Source organism: Phytophthora sojae (genome assembly GCF_000149755.1).
Source record: "Phytophthora sojae unplaced genomic scaffold PHYSOscaffold_4, whole genome shotgun sequence".
Lineage (NCBI taxonomy): Eukaryota > Oomycota > Peronosporomycetes > Peronosporales > Peronosporaceae > Phytophthora > Phytophthora sojae.
Genome location: NW_009258118.1, coordinates 5,361,323 through 5,379,196, shown reverse-complemented (window position 1 = coordinate 5,379,196; position 17,874 = coordinate 5,361,323). Strand labels below are relative to the sequence as shown.

Sequence of the window (17,874 nt, the reverse complement as noted above, 5' to 3'; positions counted from 1 at the left end):
CTCCAACCATCGGGCGCAATTGATGAGTCAAGCGACTTGTTTGTTTTTGGAGTCTTTGAGCCTAATAACGCACGTTCCTGCTACACAACCATTACAAAGTGTACGCGTTCCCAAACCTAACGTTGAGACGCTCGAATAACCCAAGAGTCCGACCCTTCACGCCTGATCGGCATGGCCAGCAGCATTTCGTCGGTAGCGGCTTCGACGCTTCCATCGCAGTCCCCGCCAGCTACGGCAGCTTCAGGGAATGGAGGCAACAGCAGCGCTACCAAAAAGCCCTTCAAGATCCGAGACGAGTTGCTGGCTCCGACGCGGTTGGCTCCGAAAGTCCAGCTGCTGCACCACACGCGCTCGCTGTCGATCCAAGTCGTAGCCCACGAGGTTTTCTTGCTGGTTCTTGCGTGCACCAAGTGTTACGCTGCAGCGGGCAAGGAGCCGCCTAGAATTGGCGTCCTGGGAGGCGGCAGCGTCGGGGCTGCAGTGGTCATGACGATCCTGGCCAACGGATACCGAGCCGACCGGATCGCGTTGTCGACGCGTCAGCCGGACCGAGTCCCGCGTTGCGAGGCGCTGAAAGCCCCCTCAGCTCTCCCCATGTTCCAGTTGGTACCTCGGTACTACGACAACACTCGAATCGCACGAGAGAGCGACGTGTTGGTGTTGTGCATGCCGCCGTCGCAGCTCAAGAGCGTGAGTATCCAGATCCGACACGCGCTAGCTGCCAGTGTGAAGACTCCTCCACTGGTGGTCAGCGCTCTGTGCGGAGTGACGCAGCAGAGTTTGAGCAAGGCCTGTGGCTCTCAAGCCGTGGTGAGGGTCCAACCCGACGTGGCAAAGATTGCGACTCAGTGGCATGACCAGCAGAATCAGCACGAAGAGCACGAAGAGCCTGTCAGTAGGTCTCCTAGTCGAGCTCAGACGCCAGCGGGGCTATCACCACTTTATGCTGAGATTCAGCAAGATAGTATCATGCAAGATCGACAGCCGCTTCCACTTCGACTGGCGACGGAAGCAATAGGTGAGCGAGCGAGCTGCGTTGGGCTGAACTGCGCTGAAGTAGGACGTGGAAATGTGCTGACTTTGGTGACGAATGTAACTTTATTTTTTGCGCTGTCAGCACCAAAGAGAGAAGATGTCCGGGACTTGGTACAAGCTTTTTCGCTGTTTTGCCGTCGTGCTTGGGGCGATGATATTGGTCTTGAAGCGCTAACCCACGTGCTCTTCGGAGATAGAAGTGAAGTCGTGATGGCCGCGCTTGGGCTGGAAACTTACGCAGTTAGTTCGCAGCAAGTGGAGCAGGTGCGAGTAAGGACTCCATTGGTGGTACCAAGTTGGCCGGCCGAGTGGGAGCAGGATCTGGTCGAATTGCAGGTGCAATTAGCACAACATGCGTCGTTGCCGAGTTGAAACGGTGGAGCCATTTCTGTGCTAGGGCTCTAACAAGTTGCCATGAGCATACAGCCATATTGCGTGCAGTGCTTGGTCTTAAAAAGACACATTGAAGTCCACACCTAAGATCAGATCGACACGTTAGCTAAAGTTCTTCTCAACCTCAGTCTGGCCTTGTGTACTTACCGTAGTGGAATAATGGTAAATGCAGAATGAAGATGGTCCACACAAACAAGTGTCCCTGTACAGTGCGTGCTTGCGTCTCCAGCACAAACGCGAGTTGGAACAGAGGCGAGATGCCGAACTTCCGTCGTAGTACCAGGATAAGCCCCGCGAATCCAACGAACTCGACAGCACCAAAAACCGTGATGTGCCCCACAATTTCGCCCAGCCTCTCTGGGGTCAATTCTACCGTTTGTGGGTAGTACGCTTTCACTGGTAGAAGAAACAGTAACGATAGATACCCTGAATAGAGCATTGGTAGCATGCACCTGATGTACATGGACATCAGAAGGTACTCGGAGTGGAAAAGAGTCTGCAGCGCCTCCCACACGACTTCTTCGGTGACGCTTTTCGACAGAATAGCTCGTAGCGTGTTGGTCGAAATGACGGTGTCCGGGTGCAGCAATGTTAGAAGTCTTCGAGAAACAGAGCCCTTTCGTTTCGACGGTTTTCGAGTAAGGCGATTTCCAAAACGAAATCTGAACTTGTGTGTCGTGGAATCTGGAGATACCATCTTTGTCATGCGCACTCTCTCTCGAGTCCTTCGTCGTAACGCAGTGAAAAACTGCTTCCGTTCACGGTGATCGAGACTGGGGTTTCTTGATCGGTGGTTGAATCGAATAGGCATCAGGTCGCAAGACGAGTAGTAGACGTGCATGTTTCGCCTGCTTATCGTTATTTCGTTCATGAAAGTCGTGCTGTCATTCGAGAGTGGCAGCGGTAAAGGTGCAAAAATGCGAACTCGACCAACTTGTGAAAGCGAGATGTGGAGATTCTCAAACGTGTTGTGTATCAGAACTGGCAAGTCTTCCAGGTAGTTGATTGGCAGCCGAGAATTGCTCCCTTTCCTAGTTTTGATAGTGTCGAGCCGACGAAAAATGGCATGGAGAGCGATCGCTAGTTGGAAGGCATCCGACACGATAATAAGTAGCATCGTGACCGTCAATTTCGCTGTTTGCAGGCAGATCGCGACGTAGTAGATATGAAAGACATCCACAGAGAAAACGACAATGACTCCGACGTATTCATGCAGGCTCTCCGTCACATTAGCGATGACTTGCTTGGTGAAAAGCTTCAGAATTGGTGTGACGAAGACAAACGCTATTTGCTGAGCGGCTGTGAGCCGATAGAACACCGTGCTGATTATCGGGAATGTAATTGCCAGTAAACCTTGAGTTCCAACAATCATAAACTGCGCCTTAACCTGCTGGCGAAGTACCGATGGTTGAATTATCACACGAGGTCCAACGATCATGACCGTAAGAAGCCCCTCGAGCAGAATCAGCGGGATAATTGCTAGTATACCACCAAAAGGAATCGGAAAGCGCCACGTTGCTACAATAGCGATGGCTAGCAATATGAAAAAGATGGCAGTTCCAAATGCGACCACAACAGCACCACCATTCGAGATAGCTCCCTCCACAATTGCATCTTTCACTTGAGCAGAAAGTCCCACCGCGATTGCAAACACGTCGATAAACAACCGAATCCAAAAAGCAGAATTAGACCGCCAGCCATCAGAAGGCGCTTTCAGCGGGATGCAGTCCGTCAGAAGCGCGACCAAGACGGCGGGGATTGGTGTGAATAAACAAACAGCAACTGCGCGGGCGGTCGACGTGTGCTGGTAGTAGTCGCGAAACGAAAGGAACCGCTCAACCGAGTACTGACTCCGCTGTCCGATTTGACTTCGACGCCAGAACTTGAGTAACCACTCGCATGTACACGCGAGTCCACCCGGCCTTGCGACTTTCGAGAGCGATTGCTGGCGACGCAAGACTGGCTGGACCCTGATACGACCGAGTCCGCCGAATTTTCCCTTGTTTGAGCGCAAATGCAGGTGAGGCGGGGCTGGCTCGACCTTGACCCGATGGAGACCCATGCGTCCTGCCGCTGAATCGACGCAAGCTGACACTGTCGACAAGTGATGGCAAATATACCCGCTACGTATTTCGAGTCCGGCTTATAACCATATTTATTTATTTTATTTTACGCCTGAAACTGTTTGCAAGATGAAACATGGACGGATTGCCGGCTTATTTGGGCCCGCCACATCTTCATGAGCTTCAGATCAAGAAACAGTTGGTTGAAGTGCTAATGTTGCTGTAAAGATATTAATACGCAATATGCGCAACGTAAACCTCCGTAGCCTAGTGTAGCCCCTCCGTGCAAACGAAAAAATCGAACGTCGATGGAGCCTCCGATCCTGCTGCTGGTGCAGCACGCGCTGCCGCTGCAAGTCCAAGGCCTCTCGCATGTCGTCCAGCTCGTCAACGAGTTCGTCCTGCCGTCCACCATCGACGCTGCCGTGTCCAACGACCTGCAGCGCGTGCTCAAAGCGTTCGAGATGTTCCGCCCTCAGACAATTGGCGCCATGGACGGAGCTGCGACCCTCGGACGTCTCGACATCCTCCAGCGGCTGCACGTCGAGCGGGATGAAGGCTGCTCGCTGACTGCGTTCATCGGTGCGGCGTCCAACGGCCATCTGGAGGTGCTGGAGTGGCTCTACTATCGCTATCCGAAGATGCGGCGGGGGATGCAGGAGCTCACGGAAGCCACGAGGCACGGTCATCTCGACATTATCCATTTTGTACTGAGGTTCACGCCCCTGCAGCAATCCGATCGGGAGAAGTTGTTGGTGCTGGCCGCTGCCAATGGCGATATTACAGTTGTTCGAGTCTTTCTACGGGGAACCATTGATGCCTACGGAGCGCTCGTTGCAGCCGCCGTAAACGGGCATGTAGCAGTGGTGCAGCTGCTGCTTGACACGATCCCGCTGTCTGTGCAGGAGGCGTTGGAGAAGGCTATTGAGGGTGGGTATATCGGAGCCATCGAGATCCTGGTGAAGGCTGCAGACGACTTTGGCATTGGCACGGCTCTCAGAAGCACGGTGGCGGTGATAAGTGCAGATACGATGCGGTTGATTTTGGAGAGGTACCAAGTTGACGACTCTGTGCTGGGGGAAGTCTTGGTGATCGCAGCAAAAAACAACAGGAGTGACGTTGTCCAACTTCTGCTGGAAAGGTGTCCTTCGATGGAGGCAACGGGACGAAATCGAGTTTGGGGAAGCAGTCGGTTCACCAATCCGATCCAATCTGCGGTCGCAAGTGCCATGGTTGACGCAGCAGATGCCGGTCGACTAGATATGCTCAAGCTTCTGGCGAAGAATAGCGCTTCGTACGCGGGCGAAACCCTGTGTCATGCAGTGAACAACAACCAGTGGGAAGTCCAGGATATGTTGCTCGAAATATGGGAGAAGTATCTGAGAGAGCCTCGGATGGCAACTGTTATTACGAGTATGCTGGAGCAAGCCGCAGCGGACGGCAACGTACAAAATCTGAAGCTTATCTTTGCCAAGTGCGGTGAAGTCGATATTGGCGATGCGTTGGAGACGGCGGTCGAGAACGGTTCTGTGGAGGTGATCAGTCTGTTGGTTGAGAAAAGCGAACCTTCTAGCGTCGTCGGGGCCCTCATTGAAGCTGCAACCGCCGGCAAGGCTGACATAGTGCAAGCCTTGCTTGACCATTCCGATCACCAAGCGGTCGAGAAGGCTCTACGAAAGACAATATCCTCGGGAAACACCGAGATATCGACAATGCTGCTCGCTAGATGTGATCCAAGTGCGCACCAGCGCATCTTTCATAATGCTGCATCGAGTGGTTCTGTTGGGGTTCTGCAACTGCTGCTGGATGAGATGGAACCGCTCAGTGTCCATCGCGCCTTGACCTGTGCTGCATCGCGGGGGTACACTGAGGTTGTCGCTATGTTGGTGGAGAAAAGTGAGTCGTCGGCTATTGCGTGCGCTCTTGAATGTGCTGCTGTTGAAGGTCGAGTTTCTGTGGTGAAGGTTCTGCGCGACTATTGTGATTCTGCCAGTATCCGCAATGCCGTGACGAAAGCGCAAGTTGTCGACTACGAAGATGTCGTCCAGCTGCTGAGCAGCAAGAAAACACGATCGGAGTGAACGCAGTGAGTGCTTCACATTCGTCTAAATTTGTGTTTCTTTAGAGTGAAACATGTTTTTTATGTGCTCGTGCAGTCATTTTACATTTAAACTGACTGTGTAAAAGAGTTGGCTTCAGCTTTACTCCAGGTTGTGTTGTGATGTTTTGTAAGGGGTCTTCCGTGTGAGCTGTTAGGGCGACGAAGCCGCGCTAGAGATTGTTTTTTGCGATATACGGGCACCTTGATGTGGGCAAGCATGTTCATCACATGCTTATCCGAGTGCTAGTTTCTCATCAACACAGTATTGTGGAAATCGCAACGAAACGTGGTGTGCATTTATTATGCTTAAAGTATTCACCACCAGGGCGACTGACTGACACACAAGGGGTTTCTTCATGGCGTCTCCGCCATGGACATCCTTGAGAGGACCACGTCAAGAATTTCTGGTAATTTGTCATTAGCTCTTTTTCGTGACCATTTTTTTTCGAAGAGTAGCCGAAACCACGGGCAACAAACAACGTTGCACCTCATGGCGCCTCCAATCCTGCTGCTGGTGCAGCACGCGCTGCCGCCGCACATCCAAGCCATCCCACACGCCGTCCAGCTCGTGAACGAGTTTGTCCTGCCGTCGACCATCGACGCCGCTGTGTACAACGACCTGCAGCGCGTGCTCGAAGTGTTTCAAGAATCCCGCCCCTACACTGTTGGCGCAATGGACGGAGCTGCGGCCAGGGGGAAAGATGCTCCGCGGCATTTGTTGGCGCCGCGTCTAACGGTCACATGGACGTGCTGGAGTGGCTCTACCATTGCTACCCGAAGCTCAGGCAAGGGATGCAAGAACTCACGGAAGCTGCGAAGCATGGCCATCATGACATTATCCAGTACATACTGATGTTGACGCCGCTGTCAATGTCCGATCGGGACGGAAGCTGCGAAGCATGGCCATCATGACATTATCCAGTACATACTGATGTTCACGCCGCTGTCAATGTCCGATCGGGAAAAGCTGTTGGAGATAGCTGCTGGCAATGGTCATATAGCAGTCGTTCGGGTCTTCGTAGGCCAAATTATTGATGCCCACGGGGCTCTCGCTGCAGCAGCGGCCAATGGACATGTAGCAGTGGTGAAGTTACTACTTGACATGCGCCTGCTATCTGTACAGGAGGCTTTGGAGAAGGCTATTGAGGGAGGGCATATTGGAGCCATCGAGCTACTCGCCAAGGCTGCAGATGACTTCGGCATTAATGCGGCCTTCAGAAACGCCGCGGCGGTGATCAGTGCAGATACGATGCGGCTGGTACTGGAGAGGTTCCAAGTTGACGAATACGTGCTGGGAGAAATTTTGGTGGTCGCAGCAAAAAACAACAGGAGTGACGTTGTCCAACTTCTGCTGGAAAGGTGTCCTTCGATGGAGGCAACGGGACGAAATCGAGTTTGGGGAAGCAGTCGGTTCACCAATCCGATCCAATCTGCGGTCGCAAGTGCCATGGTTGACGCAGCAGATGCCGGTCGACTAGATATGCTCAAGCTTCTGGCGAAGAATAGCGCTTCGTACGCGGGCGAAACCCTGTGTCATGCAGTGAACAACAACCAGTGGGAAGTCCAGGATATGTTGCTCGAAATATGGGAGAAGTATCTGAGAGAGCCTCGGATGGCAACTGTTATTACGAGTATGCTGGAGCAAGCCGCAGCGGACGGCAACGTACAAAATCTGAAGCTTATCTTTGCCAAGTGCGGTGAAGTCGATATTGGCGATGCGTTGGAGACGGCGGTCGAGAACGGTTCTGTGGAGGTGATCAGTCTGTTGGTTGAGAAAAGCGAACCTTCTAGCGTCGTCGGGGCCCTCATTGAAGCTGCAACCGCCGGCAAGGCTGACATAGTGCAAGCCTTGCTTGACCATTCCGATCACCAAGCGGTCGAGAAGGCTCTGCGAAAGACAATATCCTCGAGGAACACCGAGATATCGACAATGCTGCTCGCTAGATGTGATCCAAGTGCGCACCAGCGCATCTTCCAAAATGCTGCATCGAGTGGTTCTGTTGGGGTTCTGCAACTGCTGCTGGATGAGATGGAACCGCTCAGTGTCCATCGCGCCTTGACCTGTGCTGCGGCGCGGGGACATGCTGAGGTTGTCGCTAAGCTGGTGGAGAAAAGTGAGTCGTCGGCTATTGCGTACGCTCTTGAATGTGCGGTTGTTGAAGGTCGGGTTTCGGTGGTGAAGGTTCTGCGCGACTATTGTGATTCGGCTACTATCCGCAATGCCGTGACGAGAGCGCGAGTTGTTGGCTACGAAGATGTCGTCCAGCTGCTGAGCAGCAAGAAAACACGATTGGAGTGAACGCAGCTTCTGGCAGTAGATGAGGTATCGCTCGGTACTTGGTTTATCTGAATGGCGACAGCTATAGTTCACATGTTGTGTTTGAAGACGTATTGCTTGCTAAAGGTTATTATCAATAAAAAAGCGACTACTTCATATAGCTTTGATAGCTCAAGAATTTTGCTGATGGATGTGGTCTCGACGCGGTGGATTGGAAAGTTCCTGCAGACTAACTTTATTGTTCTATGTGCCGTTGGAATCCTACGGGCTCGATACTGCTTGTAATTGATAATTTCTTAAACATCCGCAGGCAGCAGCCCAAGGATGTCGACGATCAGTCAACCCGGCGGAGGAGCTTGGGCTTGAAGCATTCAAAGCTAGCAAAAGAGGCTCATTAATATTGAACGCTTACTCTAAACTCTTGAATTCTCTTCGACACAGACTTCATCTCCTTTAGATCATGCCAACATCGTCCGACGCCGGCGAGCGAAACAGACTGAGCTGGAACTTGGACGAGTGCTGGCACGTGTTCGGCGTCACCGGGAGCTTGAGGTGATTATCACACGGCGTGACGATGTCAACATCAGGCTGCGAGCCACGATAGTCAGTCTTCCGGTTCGATGTCTTGCTCGCTCTTCGACTAGCGAACCGTTGGCGAAGTGAAGACCACGCCGTGGTCCCCCTGCTGCGAATACCGGCGACGAAGCTCCTGACTTGTTCCCAGCGGCTGCTGCCGAAGCTGGAGAGCATCGACGTCTTGCTGGTCACAGGCGGTTCGTCGGGGAAATCGGGCAGTGGACTCCCCAGCGCACTGAGCGTCGTCGCGATGAGCGCGTTGCTGTTGGCATCTGCGAGTTCAGCGTCCGCGTCGTAGCTGGCACTGATCGTGACAGTCGACAGCCTGTTGCGGTACGCGTAGATGCGAAGCATGGTGAAGGCCACGGCGAGCACCACGATGATGGCGAGCACTCCGACGTAGACGGCGAGCGTGAAAGTTGGCAACTGCGTCTGGGCGTCCATCTTGCACACTGGCCACCGCTACGCCCCACAAGCGTCGACGCGCTGCTCCATCCCCAGTCAACACTACGAAGACCTCCATCCGGTGGCGGTGAATCAACGGAATGCATGGAATATAAGGCGGTGATCCTCACTGTGGCACCATCTAGAGTGTGTGGCCCAGAGGACGAGCGACCTAGGATTGGTCCAGCAAGTTGAAGCTCGATGTAGCCATCGCCGACCTCGTATACAGCATATTCAACTCGGGAGGTTGCGATTCCGAGGGTCCATCCATCAACAACCCCCTGACTTTACCGACCACAATCGTGTTGCGTAGTTGCACACAAATTATATGTCAGCTTGCATGATTGCATCATGCACGCTAGTGAAACACCACGTCACCCGGAATTTGTCCACCTTTCGATACTGACCAAAGTGTTGCGTCAAACAAAAACACGGCCGCTTGAGTCTCACCTCGCACGTCGACCAAAGCCATTCTTCAACCTGCCGTCGAGAGCGCAAGTCTTCGTCTCTGTCCCGCCCGCCACCATGGTCCAGAAGAGCCCGACCGCCACCACGAGCACCGGCGCGCCCATCCCGCCCAACGGGCTGACGGCGTCGGCCACCGCCGGCCCGCGCGGCCCCATGGTGCTCCAGGACTTCGCCTTCATCGACCACATGGCCCACTTCGACCGCGAGCGCGTGCCTGAGCGCGTGGTGCACGCCAAGGGCGGCGGCGCCTTCGGCTACTTCGAGGTGACGCACGCGGACGTGACCAAGTTCTGCAGCGCCAAGCTCTTCGACCGCGTGGGCAAGCGCACGCCCGTGGCCATCCGCTTCTCGACCGTCGGCGGCGAGCTCGGCAGCGCCGACACGGCGCGCGACCCGCGCGGCTTCGCCATCAAGTTCTACACGGAGGAGGGCAACTGGGACCTTGTGGGCAACAACACGCCCATCTTCTTCATCCGTGACCCGATCCTCTTCCCGAGCTTCATTCACACGCAGAAGCGCCTGCCCAGCACGCACCTCAAGGACGACGACATGATGTGGGACTTCTTCTCGCTGCGCCCCGAGACGCTGCACCAGCAGAGCTTCCTCTTCTCAGACCGCGGCATCCCGGACGGCTTCCGCTTCATGAACGGCTACGGCAGTCACACGTTCGCCAACGTCAACGCCCAGGGCGAGACCACGTACGTCAAGTACCACTTCAAGACGGACCAGGGCATCCGCAACCTGGCCGTGGACAAGGCCGCCGAGCTCGCGAGCTCCGACCCGGACTACGCCATCCGCGACCTGTACGAGGCCGTCGCCAACAAGCAGTATCCGTCGTGGACGCTGTACATCCAGGTCATGACCCCCGAGCAAGCGGCCAAGGAGAGCGTCAACCCCTTCGACGTCACCAAGGTCTGGCCGCACGGCAAGTACCCGCTCATCGAGGTGGGTCGCCTCGTGCTCAACCGCAACCCGAGCAACTACTTCGCCGAGATCGAGCAGATCGCCTTCTCGCCGTCGCACATGGTGCCGGGCATTGAGCCCTCGCCCGACAAGATGCTGCAGGGCCGGCTGTTCTCCTACCCGGATACGCAGCGCCACCGCCTGGGAGCCAACTACAACCAGATCCCGGTGAACCGCCCGCTCAAGGAGCCGCAGACGTACCAGCGCGACGGCTTCATGGTCGTCAACGGCAACATGCACGACGCGCCCAACTACTTCCCCAACAGCAAGAACGGCCCGCCCGAGGACACGACGCTTCGCTACCACGCGTACCGCGCCGACCACTCGCTGGTGGACAAGTACTCGACCCGCGACGACGACAACTTCTCGCAGGTGGGCGACTTCTACCGCAAGACGCTGGACGCCGCCGCGCGCGAGCGCCTTACGGACAACATTGCCGGCTCGCTGGTCAACGCGTCCAAGCCCGTGCAGGCGCGCGCCATCGCCAACTTCACCAAGTGCGAGCCGCACTACGGCCGCCGTGTGCAGGAGAAGGTGGCCGCACTGGCCCAACAGAAGCAGCGCGCTGCTCCCGTGGCGGCCCCGGCCCCGGCCAAGTTGAACCCGCCACGCAAGGCGTTCGTGCCGGCACCGCCGTCCGACGACGTGGCCCCGCGATTGTAGGCGGGCAACATCGTGGTCGTCGGTTGTAGCTGCCGTCCTGCTGCTGCGAGCGATGTTGAAGTAGGTGAAGCCATTTCGGTGATTCGCGGCAGACAGTAGAGTGAAAGCAGCGTTGGTATCTGCAGTAGGGCAGGACAGCCGAGGCGACGAAACGCTGAGCCGTGCTTGGCCATGAGAGAGTTGAGTGTGAAGGAAAGCGGTAATGAATCAATGGCATAAAAAAGAAAATCTCCAAGTGAACTCGACGTGCAAAGCTGCCCGCTCGGGTGAGCCTGCAGTCGTTGCCGTGGTCCCCTTGCGTTTCACCCGCGTCGAGCGTGTAGCCATGTGCATGTAGTACAGTACCATTTGCTTCATCCGACTCCTAGCGAAATGTAAAGCGAGCCTCGAGCTTCCAGCGTTGGTAATCAACACTAGCAAAGACCCATCTGCATTCGATGCGAGTGCGAAAATTTCTTGTGGGCGAAGTCGAAGGCAGCGAGAGCGACGTCCGGAGCCATCGTGCGCTTGTGCAGTCGTTTAGGTTTGTACCAATTCTGAATTTGAACTCAGGATCGACGTGTCGGCCACCCAGCCAATTGCAGGCTGCTCTGCGGCTTTTCACGATGCGGGGCAGCAGAGAAACGGTTGTTTGTTTAGCATAAAACAGCCGGCAGGCCAGACTTCCCTCCGATACCTAATCCCTCCTTAACCAAATATTATCAGTACAATTCGCTTATGTGTGCACTTTCACGCTGGCACCGAGTGCATTTCGGTGGATGGTCTCAACATCCTCTTTTGGGTATGCCACATACCAACTCCCAGTATTTCCGTATGCTGATATCCTGCGTCCCTCGATATAAAAAGATGCACCGCAGGGCAGATCCCACGTCGAATATCTCTGAGAAAACTTCGCCAAGCAGCGCCAAACGCCGCATACTTGAACCAGCCGCGGAGCGCGCACTTCCCCCTTCATTCTCTCGCTCCCCTCTACCTCGCCGCCGCCATGCCGGAGCCCGCGCACCGCCGCACCGCCTCGGAGCTGGACATGAGCTCCATGCGCCGCATCAGCGACGCGCTGCTGCTGGCCCAAAACCGCGCGCGCCGCGCCACCGACCGCGCAAATCAGGCCGAACAGTGCGTCGCTTCGCCTTCCTTCTGATAACTTGACGTTGTTGCATTGTGGCTGACCCATCTCGCTGTGCGTCTGCGTCCACAGCGTGCTGCGGCTCGTGCTGGCCCAGGTCGACGTCCCCAGGCTGCGCGTGGACTCGCTGGCCGACTACGAGATGCTGCGCGCCGCCGTGGCCGCCAACCACCCGCTGCTCACGAGCAGCCCTCGACGACGAAGCGGCTCGTTCAACGACGCCCCCGAGCTCAGCGGCTCGGAGGACGCTGCGTCGGTGACCTCCTCCGTGTCCTCTTCGACGTCTACTTGCTTGGAAGACGTGGCCAAGGACGTGGTGACCAACTTGAACGCCGCCATGACGCGCCACAAGCGCTACGTGGAGCAGCTGACGCTGCCCACAGTCCACTTTTCTCTCTGGAGCCGCAAGGACGGACGCCTGTTTGGGCCGGTACAGTTCGTGGCTAGTCTTCTAGCTGGAGTTGTGGTAGGCGTTGTCGCTACTAAGCACTGGCAGCTGCAGCAGCTCGTGCACACACAGGAAGAGGCGCCGTCACTCTTCACTAAGCTGGCAAGATGGTACAGTCGACGAGCTCCCGCAGCAGGCACGCCGTGGCATCTCATGCCGCTGCCGACGGACGAGTACAGCTACCTCATGCATCCGGCTACGGTTGAGGTCGCCTGAAGTTCAAGTTGATAGGCACAAGACCGACAAGCAGATTAGGTATGTATATCAAGCTGGTAAGGCAGGCGGATGGCGCTGCATCGTTTGGCGTGGTGTGGTGTGACTCGGCTCGACCGGAGCCGAACGGCTAGTATCCGCGTGCAGGCAACGCACAGTATGATTTTAATGACAGGAAATACATGTAGATTAGCGTTCGCCCGCGTCGAGTGAGCTTCAACCTGCAGCAAAAAGGAATTGCAGTAGATAAGACAGATATGGCATCTTGGACGAGAGCTTCATGCGCATATAAACGCGCTGCCAGCCTGGTTTCGATATCCTTGCGATGATGCATCACTTCAAGCAGCAGAGGCATTGAGTTTTGTGTTTTATATTTTCTGATCCTTTGTGCAGGTGTCTATCGCTGACTGCGCTCTACATCTCTCTTGGCAACAGGCAAAAAGAGGCGCGTCGCTCGCAAGCAAGCACCTGGGAGGGCAGCGCGCGTGCGTGGCTGGCTGATCGGGCTTTCGCTGGCTCCGGCCGTTCTTGGCTGCTCGAGAGCACGCGACGGAGGCTGCTGTGACGAGCGCCTTCCTGTCTCTCCACTCCGTCGCACCTCCGGCCACCTTCGCCCCAGGGGCTAAACCGACGCCGACGCAGCCAGCACAGCGCCGCGTTCTCCGCCTACCTAGATGGAGAACTCGTTGAAGTTGCTCTTGTCCTTCTTGCCCTTGCCCTTGGCCTTGGCCTTCTCCTCGCGAGCGATCCGCACGGCGGCGGGCTCGGCCGCTTTCTTCTTCTTGCCCTTGGCCTTCATGACGGCCTTGATGTCCACCACCTCCGTGGTGGCAGTCTCGGGCTCGGCGGCCTTGGCGGGCTTCTTGCCCTTCTTTTTCTTCTTCTTGTCCGAGGCGCCGGCGTCCGCGGGCGTCTCCGCCTTCTTCTCCTCCTTCTTGGTCTCGTCCTTCTTGGGCTTGGGGGCGTCCTCCACCTTGACGCCGAGGTCGGCCAGCGCGGCCTCGAACTCCTTCATCTCGAGCTCCTTCTTCTCCTTCTTGGACAGCGTGCGGGCCGGGCCGGCCGCCTTCTTGGGGGCAGCAGCAGCAGCGGCGGGCTTGTCGGTCTGTTCCTCCTCCTCCTCTTCTTCTTCCTCCTCGCTCTCGCTGTCGCTGTCCTCTTCCTCCTCTTCCTCCTCCTCAGCGGCCTGCTCCACGGCGGGGGCCTCGGCCACGTGCATCTCGTCGTCGCTGTCGTCGCCCCAGGCCGACGTGGACGGGTTGTTCACGAAGGACGCGAACATCTTGCTCTGCGGCGGCTCGGCCGTCTTTTTCTTGCGCTTCTCCGGCTGCAGCGCCAAAAACACGTTGCTCTGCGTGCTCATGGTCTTGGGGGCGTGGCTTCTCGGGCGAGGAAGAGAGGTGCTCGGCTCTCCGGTATCGGATCCCGGATCTGTCTGCGCAATGAGTGGAAACCGGTTGGGCCATTATCCTTGGCAAAAAAACCTCGAGGGCCTTAAAGAACCTTTTGATTTTTGTATGGAATGGCGCTACACTTGAAATTTGTATGTGACAATGCAATGGACCCCAGATATCGCTCGCGTGATTTTTGTGCGATTTGTGAGTTTTTTGACAATACGATCGAGGTTTTTGACAGTATTTGATTTCACAAAATTGGCGGTTCACAGACCAATGAGAAGCGTCCAAAATGTGCTGTCGAGGGCGGATTGGAAGAGCTAACGCGCCCGACTGAATGTAGCCAGCGAAGCAACCGGGTGACGTCGGCAGAGCACACATCGCATCCATTTTCGTTTGCACTCGTGGCGCCCTCGGTCTATTCCTATCGCCCCTCGCTGCCCGCCGTCGCAGCCCACGCACGCAGCCAGCACCGGAGGGAAAAATAGCCGTCACCCAGCCGCCCCCTCGCTCGGGGTCAGTTGTAAGAGCCTCCGTTTCCGCTGCTTGGCTCTGGCGCGGCGCACGTGTTCACATTCCAAAACGCAACGCGCCGCCAGTCAGCCCCCGAGTCGCGCAGCGTGCTGACCTCCGCTTGAGCGCTGTGTTCTGTGTCTGCGTGCGCCATGTCGCGCTTGAAGGATGTCTACGGAGACCTGCGCAAGGAAATGACGGCGACGTTTGACCGCACGGACGTCGTGTCCGTCGTGAGCGGCGGCAAGGCCGGCTACGCCAACCTCAAGCACCTCAACGTGGGCTCGCCCGGCAGCGACGTCAGCGACCTCGGAGACACCGCCGACCTGGAGGAGCTGCTGGCCCAAGGATCCAGCCAAGGGCCGCAGACGCATCCTGGTGCGTCGCTTTGGGCTCATGGTTGATTGACGCCATTATACAGGTGAGACTGACGGGTGATTTATGTGTGGCTGCTGTCCAGGTATTATTTGCTGCGCCATCTTCTCGTTTTCCGGCTTCTTTTTGCTGGTAAGCTTGGCTTTTGCGATTCTACGGTGTGTCAATGCGATGATAAGCTAACGTGGTTCCTTTGGTTAGCTCATTGTGGGCTGCATCGTGAGCAGCAACTCGCTATACATCAAGGTGCGACCGCCCGAGGGCAAGCCCAAGTCGTCGCTGGCGACGAGCATTTTCCTGGCGGCGTTCCTGTACCTGTGTGTCTTCGGCACCAGCATCATGTACTTCCTCCGCGCACGACGCGCGCAGAAGGTGTATCAGCTCTCGCTCGACGTCCACGCCGATTAAGCGATGGAACAGGGCACATCTAGTTAGGGTGCACGCGTGACCAGCGCTCGCCCAGATGCACCGAATCTGTAGATTAGCAGTGGAGACCGAGAAGCAAACGATTAAACACGAGAGACCACCATCTCAACCACCAGCGATATAGAGCGAAAGACGAGCATTCATATTGAAGCGGACGGACCGAGGACACGACACCAGGAACGAAACAAAGCAGGCAGGCAGGCAAGCAAGCACCTATCGGCGACGGAGGAGCCCGTATCCACGTGAACGATCAGCTGGACGCCACGGCAGGCCACACTTCATACCGCAAATAAATTAACTTCATCCTCCGTGCGCGGGCGTCTGCTCGCTCTCTTCTTGGCGCTTGGCTCCGTCTTCGATTTCGTCGTTCGCAGGTCGGTCGTAAACGATCAGCAGGTTCTTCTCAAACGCGGCAGCTAGCACTTGCTTGGCAACTTCAACACGAGCTTTCTTCTTGCTGATGACGTTGGCAACAGCAACTTGCTCGCCGTTCAGGAAGCCCGTGCACTTGAACTCGGTGACCTCCTTATTGGGCGACACATCTTCAATGTCGAAGCGTGCTTGCAGTGTTCCGCGCTGAGTAAGCTGGTTTAGCAGAGGTAAAGGTTGAAGTTGTCGCTCCAGCCAACTAAGCCGTGTCGGCAACTGAGATGAGCTGTTAGGTGCCTTCTGTGGCATCGCTGGGGCTGCAGGCTCGGACATTAGCGGCTGTCCACTTGCCTTCGCACGCTCGAACCTCTCTAGATATGTCAAGTCCTCTGGGACCAGCTTGCCAGCCGCTTGCTTGTCCTGCCACAGTTTCTCGATTGCAATCTTGCACGCCTCATTCTTGACAACTTTCTTCGAGACACCATGAACTCCAGCAGCGAGTACTTCGCCCGTGGTACCGTTCACAATGGTGCACTCGAAAAGCGGTTCTTCTCCCTTATCGGCGTTGTAACGAGGTTGGATATCCACCATCATCCTCTGCTTGATTTTCATGAAGTAGACGTTCAGTCTCGCAGCAGCGAAGGTATCATCCTCTCTCGTCGGCAGCGGAGTCGTATCCACTCTCTGTTGCATCTCCTGCTTGTACTGCTCTTCGCGCTCTTCCGTCGTCATCTCAAGCGGCGCGGCAGGATTCTTTGCTCCAGCCGCAATCGCTGCTTGCACCTGCTTCGCTCTGATCTCCGACAGTTCTGCCTGCTCCAACGCTTGCTTCCTCTCCACCGCCTCGATCTCTTTGCGCAAGTTAAAATACTGCGACTTGTCTGGGTGGAACTTCAATGCCGTGTCGAGAACCTCTTGCGCCTCCACGAATCTATGCTCCATCAGCCTCAGCTTGGCCATCGCGTACAGCGCCTTACTGGAAGACTGGTCCACGGCCAGCGCCTTGCCCGCATACTCATTTATCAATGACAAGTCTTTCATCTTGATGCCGCAGATGGCTACATTGTTGCACAGCGTGACGTATCGCTCCTGCATGTCCAGATCGTCCCACTCGGCCGGAGGGACGGTGTTGCCATAGTACTCGCTCTGCTGATGCTTGAGCACAGCCTCAATACTCTTTTGGAAGGCGTTTCTCGCTGCGTAATAGTTCTTCTCCTTGAACTTCTGCTTGCCGTCGCTCTGTGCGGCGTCTGCCTCCTGCAGGAACTCGGGCGGCGTGTCGTCGTCGGGATTCTGCAGTGCCATGGCGCTCATCTTCTCCTCCACCGCGCGCGCGTACCACTGGTCCAGGCTCTCGCCCTGCGCGTGCATCTGCGGTTCGGCGTCGCGCATGCGCAGCAGGGTTTGGCGCACCTGCGGGTCCCAGACCCAGTCCTCGAACGAGCGCGACGTGTCCCGCACGAACGTCAGCAGCAGCTCCTGCACGCCGCGCAGAGGCAACAGCGGTTGCAGGAAGCGCTGCGTCTGCTTGTCGCTCGCTCCCAGCGCGTTGCGTAGACGCGCCAGCTCCTCCATCGTCGTCGTCGCCGCGCTCATACGTGTCAAGGGCAAGCTTTGGCTTGGATACTGAACGTTGGAAGTGCGGGAGTGTAGCCATGTCGTCAAGAGGCCGTAATTACGCTGCGTAAAAACCTGTGCCAGAGTGATGGTAGGTCAACTTGGTGTGGCACACACCATATTCCAATTTCTTCTCTAATACTTAAATCAAGATAAATATGGGACCACCATACGTCATCTCCATGCAAACCTTCCAAACAGCCTGCAGCAATCGGACCGCCCAAATAAGTAGAAGAACCAACGCTTGGCTAGCGGATCATGGCCTCCGGCGCCGAGAACATGCAGACGGAGCCCAGCGCGGACGACGCGTCGCCGCAGCCGCCCTATACGGGCGAACAGAAGTCACAGACGCAGACGCAGGCACGACAGGCTTCGCGGCGCGCACCGCGCGTTCGCACCGTGCGCCTGA

General features: G+C 56.2%; 12 protein-coding genes across 12 annotated transcripts; 7 read left to right on the top strand and 5 right to left on the bottom strand.

Moving 5' to 3' along the window:
* Window positions 1–171: 171 nt before the first annotated feature.
* PHYSODRAFT_503072 (hypothetical protein) lies at window positions 172–1,407 on the top strand (the record flags this gene model as incomplete). The annotated part of the gene is made up of 4 exons (XM_009529065.1): window positions 172–848; window positions 966–1,018; window positions 1,118–1,239; window positions 1,288–1,407. The coding sequence occupies 4 exons, from the start codon at window positions 172–174 to the stop codon at window positions 1,405–1,407; spliced, it is 972 nt and encodes a 323-aa protein (XP_009527360.1).
* A 145-nt stretch (window positions 1,408–1,552) lies between these two features.
* PHYSODRAFT_502725 (hypothetical protein) lies at window positions 1,553–2,125 on the bottom strand (the record flags this gene model as incomplete). The annotated part of the gene is made up of 1 exon (XM_009529064.1): window positions 1,553–2,125. One exon carries the CDS (start codon window positions 2,123–2,125, stop codon window positions 1,553–1,555), a length of 573 nt encoding a protein of 190 aa, XP_009527359.1.
* Window positions 2,126–2,779: 654 nt separating this feature from the next.
* Window positions 2,780–3,490, bottom strand: PHYSODRAFT_500123 (hypothetical protein; the record flags this gene model as incomplete). The annotated part of the gene is made up of 1 exon (XM_009529063.1): window positions 2,780–3,490. A coding segment is annotated over one exon (711 nt), but the record flags the coding sequence as incomplete, so codon positions are not given.
* Window positions 3,491–3,799: 309 nt separating this feature from the next.
* Window positions 3,800–4,201, top strand: PHYSODRAFT_498994 (hypothetical protein; the record flags this gene model as incomplete). The annotated part of the gene is made up of 1 exon (XM_009529062.1): window positions 3,800–4,201. A coding segment is annotated over one exon (402 nt), but the record flags the coding sequence as incomplete, so codon positions are not given.
* A 1,881-nt stretch (window positions 4,202–6,082) lies between these two features.
* Window positions 6,083–6,445, top strand: PHYSODRAFT_332121 (hypothetical protein; the record flags this gene model as incomplete). Its single annotated transcript, XM_009529061.1, has 1 exon — window positions 6,083–6,445. The coding sequence occupies one exon, from the start codon at window positions 6,083–6,085 to the stop codon at window positions 6,443–6,445; it is 363 nt and encodes a 120-aa protein (XP_009527356.1).
* Window positions 6,446–6,694: 249 nt separating this feature from the next.
* On the top strand, window positions 6,695–7,891 carry PHYSODRAFT_332120 (hypothetical protein; the record flags this gene model as incomplete). The annotated part of the gene is made up of 1 exon (XM_009529060.1): window positions 6,695–7,891. One exon carries the CDS (start codon window positions 6,695–6,697, stop codon window positions 7,889–7,891), a length of 1,197 nt encoding a protein of 398 aa, XP_009527355.1.
* Window positions 7,892–8,323: 432 nt separating this feature from the next.
* On the bottom strand, window positions 8,324–8,890 carry PHYSODRAFT_503141 (hypothetical protein; the record flags this gene model as incomplete). The annotated part of the gene is made up of 2 exons (XM_009529059.1): window positions 8,324–8,377; window positions 8,411–8,890. The coding sequence occupies 2 exons, from the start codon at window positions 8,888–8,890 to the stop codon at window positions 8,324–8,326; spliced, it is 534 nt and encodes a 177-aa protein (XP_009527354.1).
* Window positions 8,891–9,415: 525 nt separating this feature from the next.
* Window positions 9,416–11,042, top strand: PHYSODRAFT_559240 (hypothetical protein; the record flags this gene model as incomplete). The annotated part of the gene is made up of 1 exon (XM_009529058.1): window positions 9,416–11,042. One exon carries the CDS (start codon window positions 9,416–9,418, stop codon window positions 10,982–10,984), a length of 1,569 nt encoding a protein of 522 aa, XP_009527353.1. The 3' UTR covers window positions 10,985–11,042.
* Window positions 11,043–12,011: 969 nt separating this feature from the next.
* PHYSODRAFT_502779 (hypothetical protein) lies at window positions 12,012–12,774 on the top strand (the record flags this gene model as incomplete). Its single annotated transcript, XM_009529057.1, has 2 exons — window positions 12,012–12,100; window positions 12,183–12,774. 2 exons carry the CDS (start codon window positions 12,012–12,014, stop codon window positions 12,772–12,774), a joined length of 681 nt encoding a protein of 226 aa, XP_009527352.1.
* A 667-nt stretch (window positions 12,775–13,441) lies between these two features.
* On the bottom strand, window positions 13,442–14,134 carry PHYSODRAFT_500772 (hypothetical protein; the record flags this gene model as incomplete). Its single annotated transcript, XM_009529056.1, has 2 exons — window positions 13,442–13,867; window positions 13,967–14,134. 2 exons carry the CDS (start codon window positions 14,132–14,134, stop codon window positions 13,442–13,444), a joined length of 594 nt encoding a protein of 197 aa, XP_009527351.1.
* Window positions 14,135–14,591: 457 nt separating this feature from the next.
* On the top strand, window positions 14,592–15,461 carry PHYSODRAFT_351335 (hypothetical protein; the record flags this gene model as incomplete). Its single annotated transcript, XM_009529055.1, has 3 exons — window positions 14,592–15,056; window positions 15,139–15,185; window positions 15,255–15,461. The coding sequence occupies exons 1-3, from the start codon at window positions 14,831–14,833 to the stop codon at window positions 15,459–15,461; spliced, it is 480 nt and encodes a 159-aa protein (XP_009527350.1). The 5' UTR covers window positions 14,592–14,830.
* Window positions 15,462–15,779: 318 nt separating this feature from the next.
* PHYSODRAFT_498836 (hypothetical protein) lies at window positions 15,780–17,423 on the bottom strand (the record flags this gene model as incomplete). The annotated part of the gene is made up of 2 exons (XM_009529054.1): window positions 15,780–16,159; window positions 16,208–17,423. The coding sequence occupies 2 exons, from the start codon at window positions 17,421–17,423 to the stop codon at window positions 15,780–15,782; spliced, it is 1,596 nt and encodes a 531-aa protein (XP_009527349.1).
* Window positions 17,424–17,874: the final 451 nt, after the last annotated feature.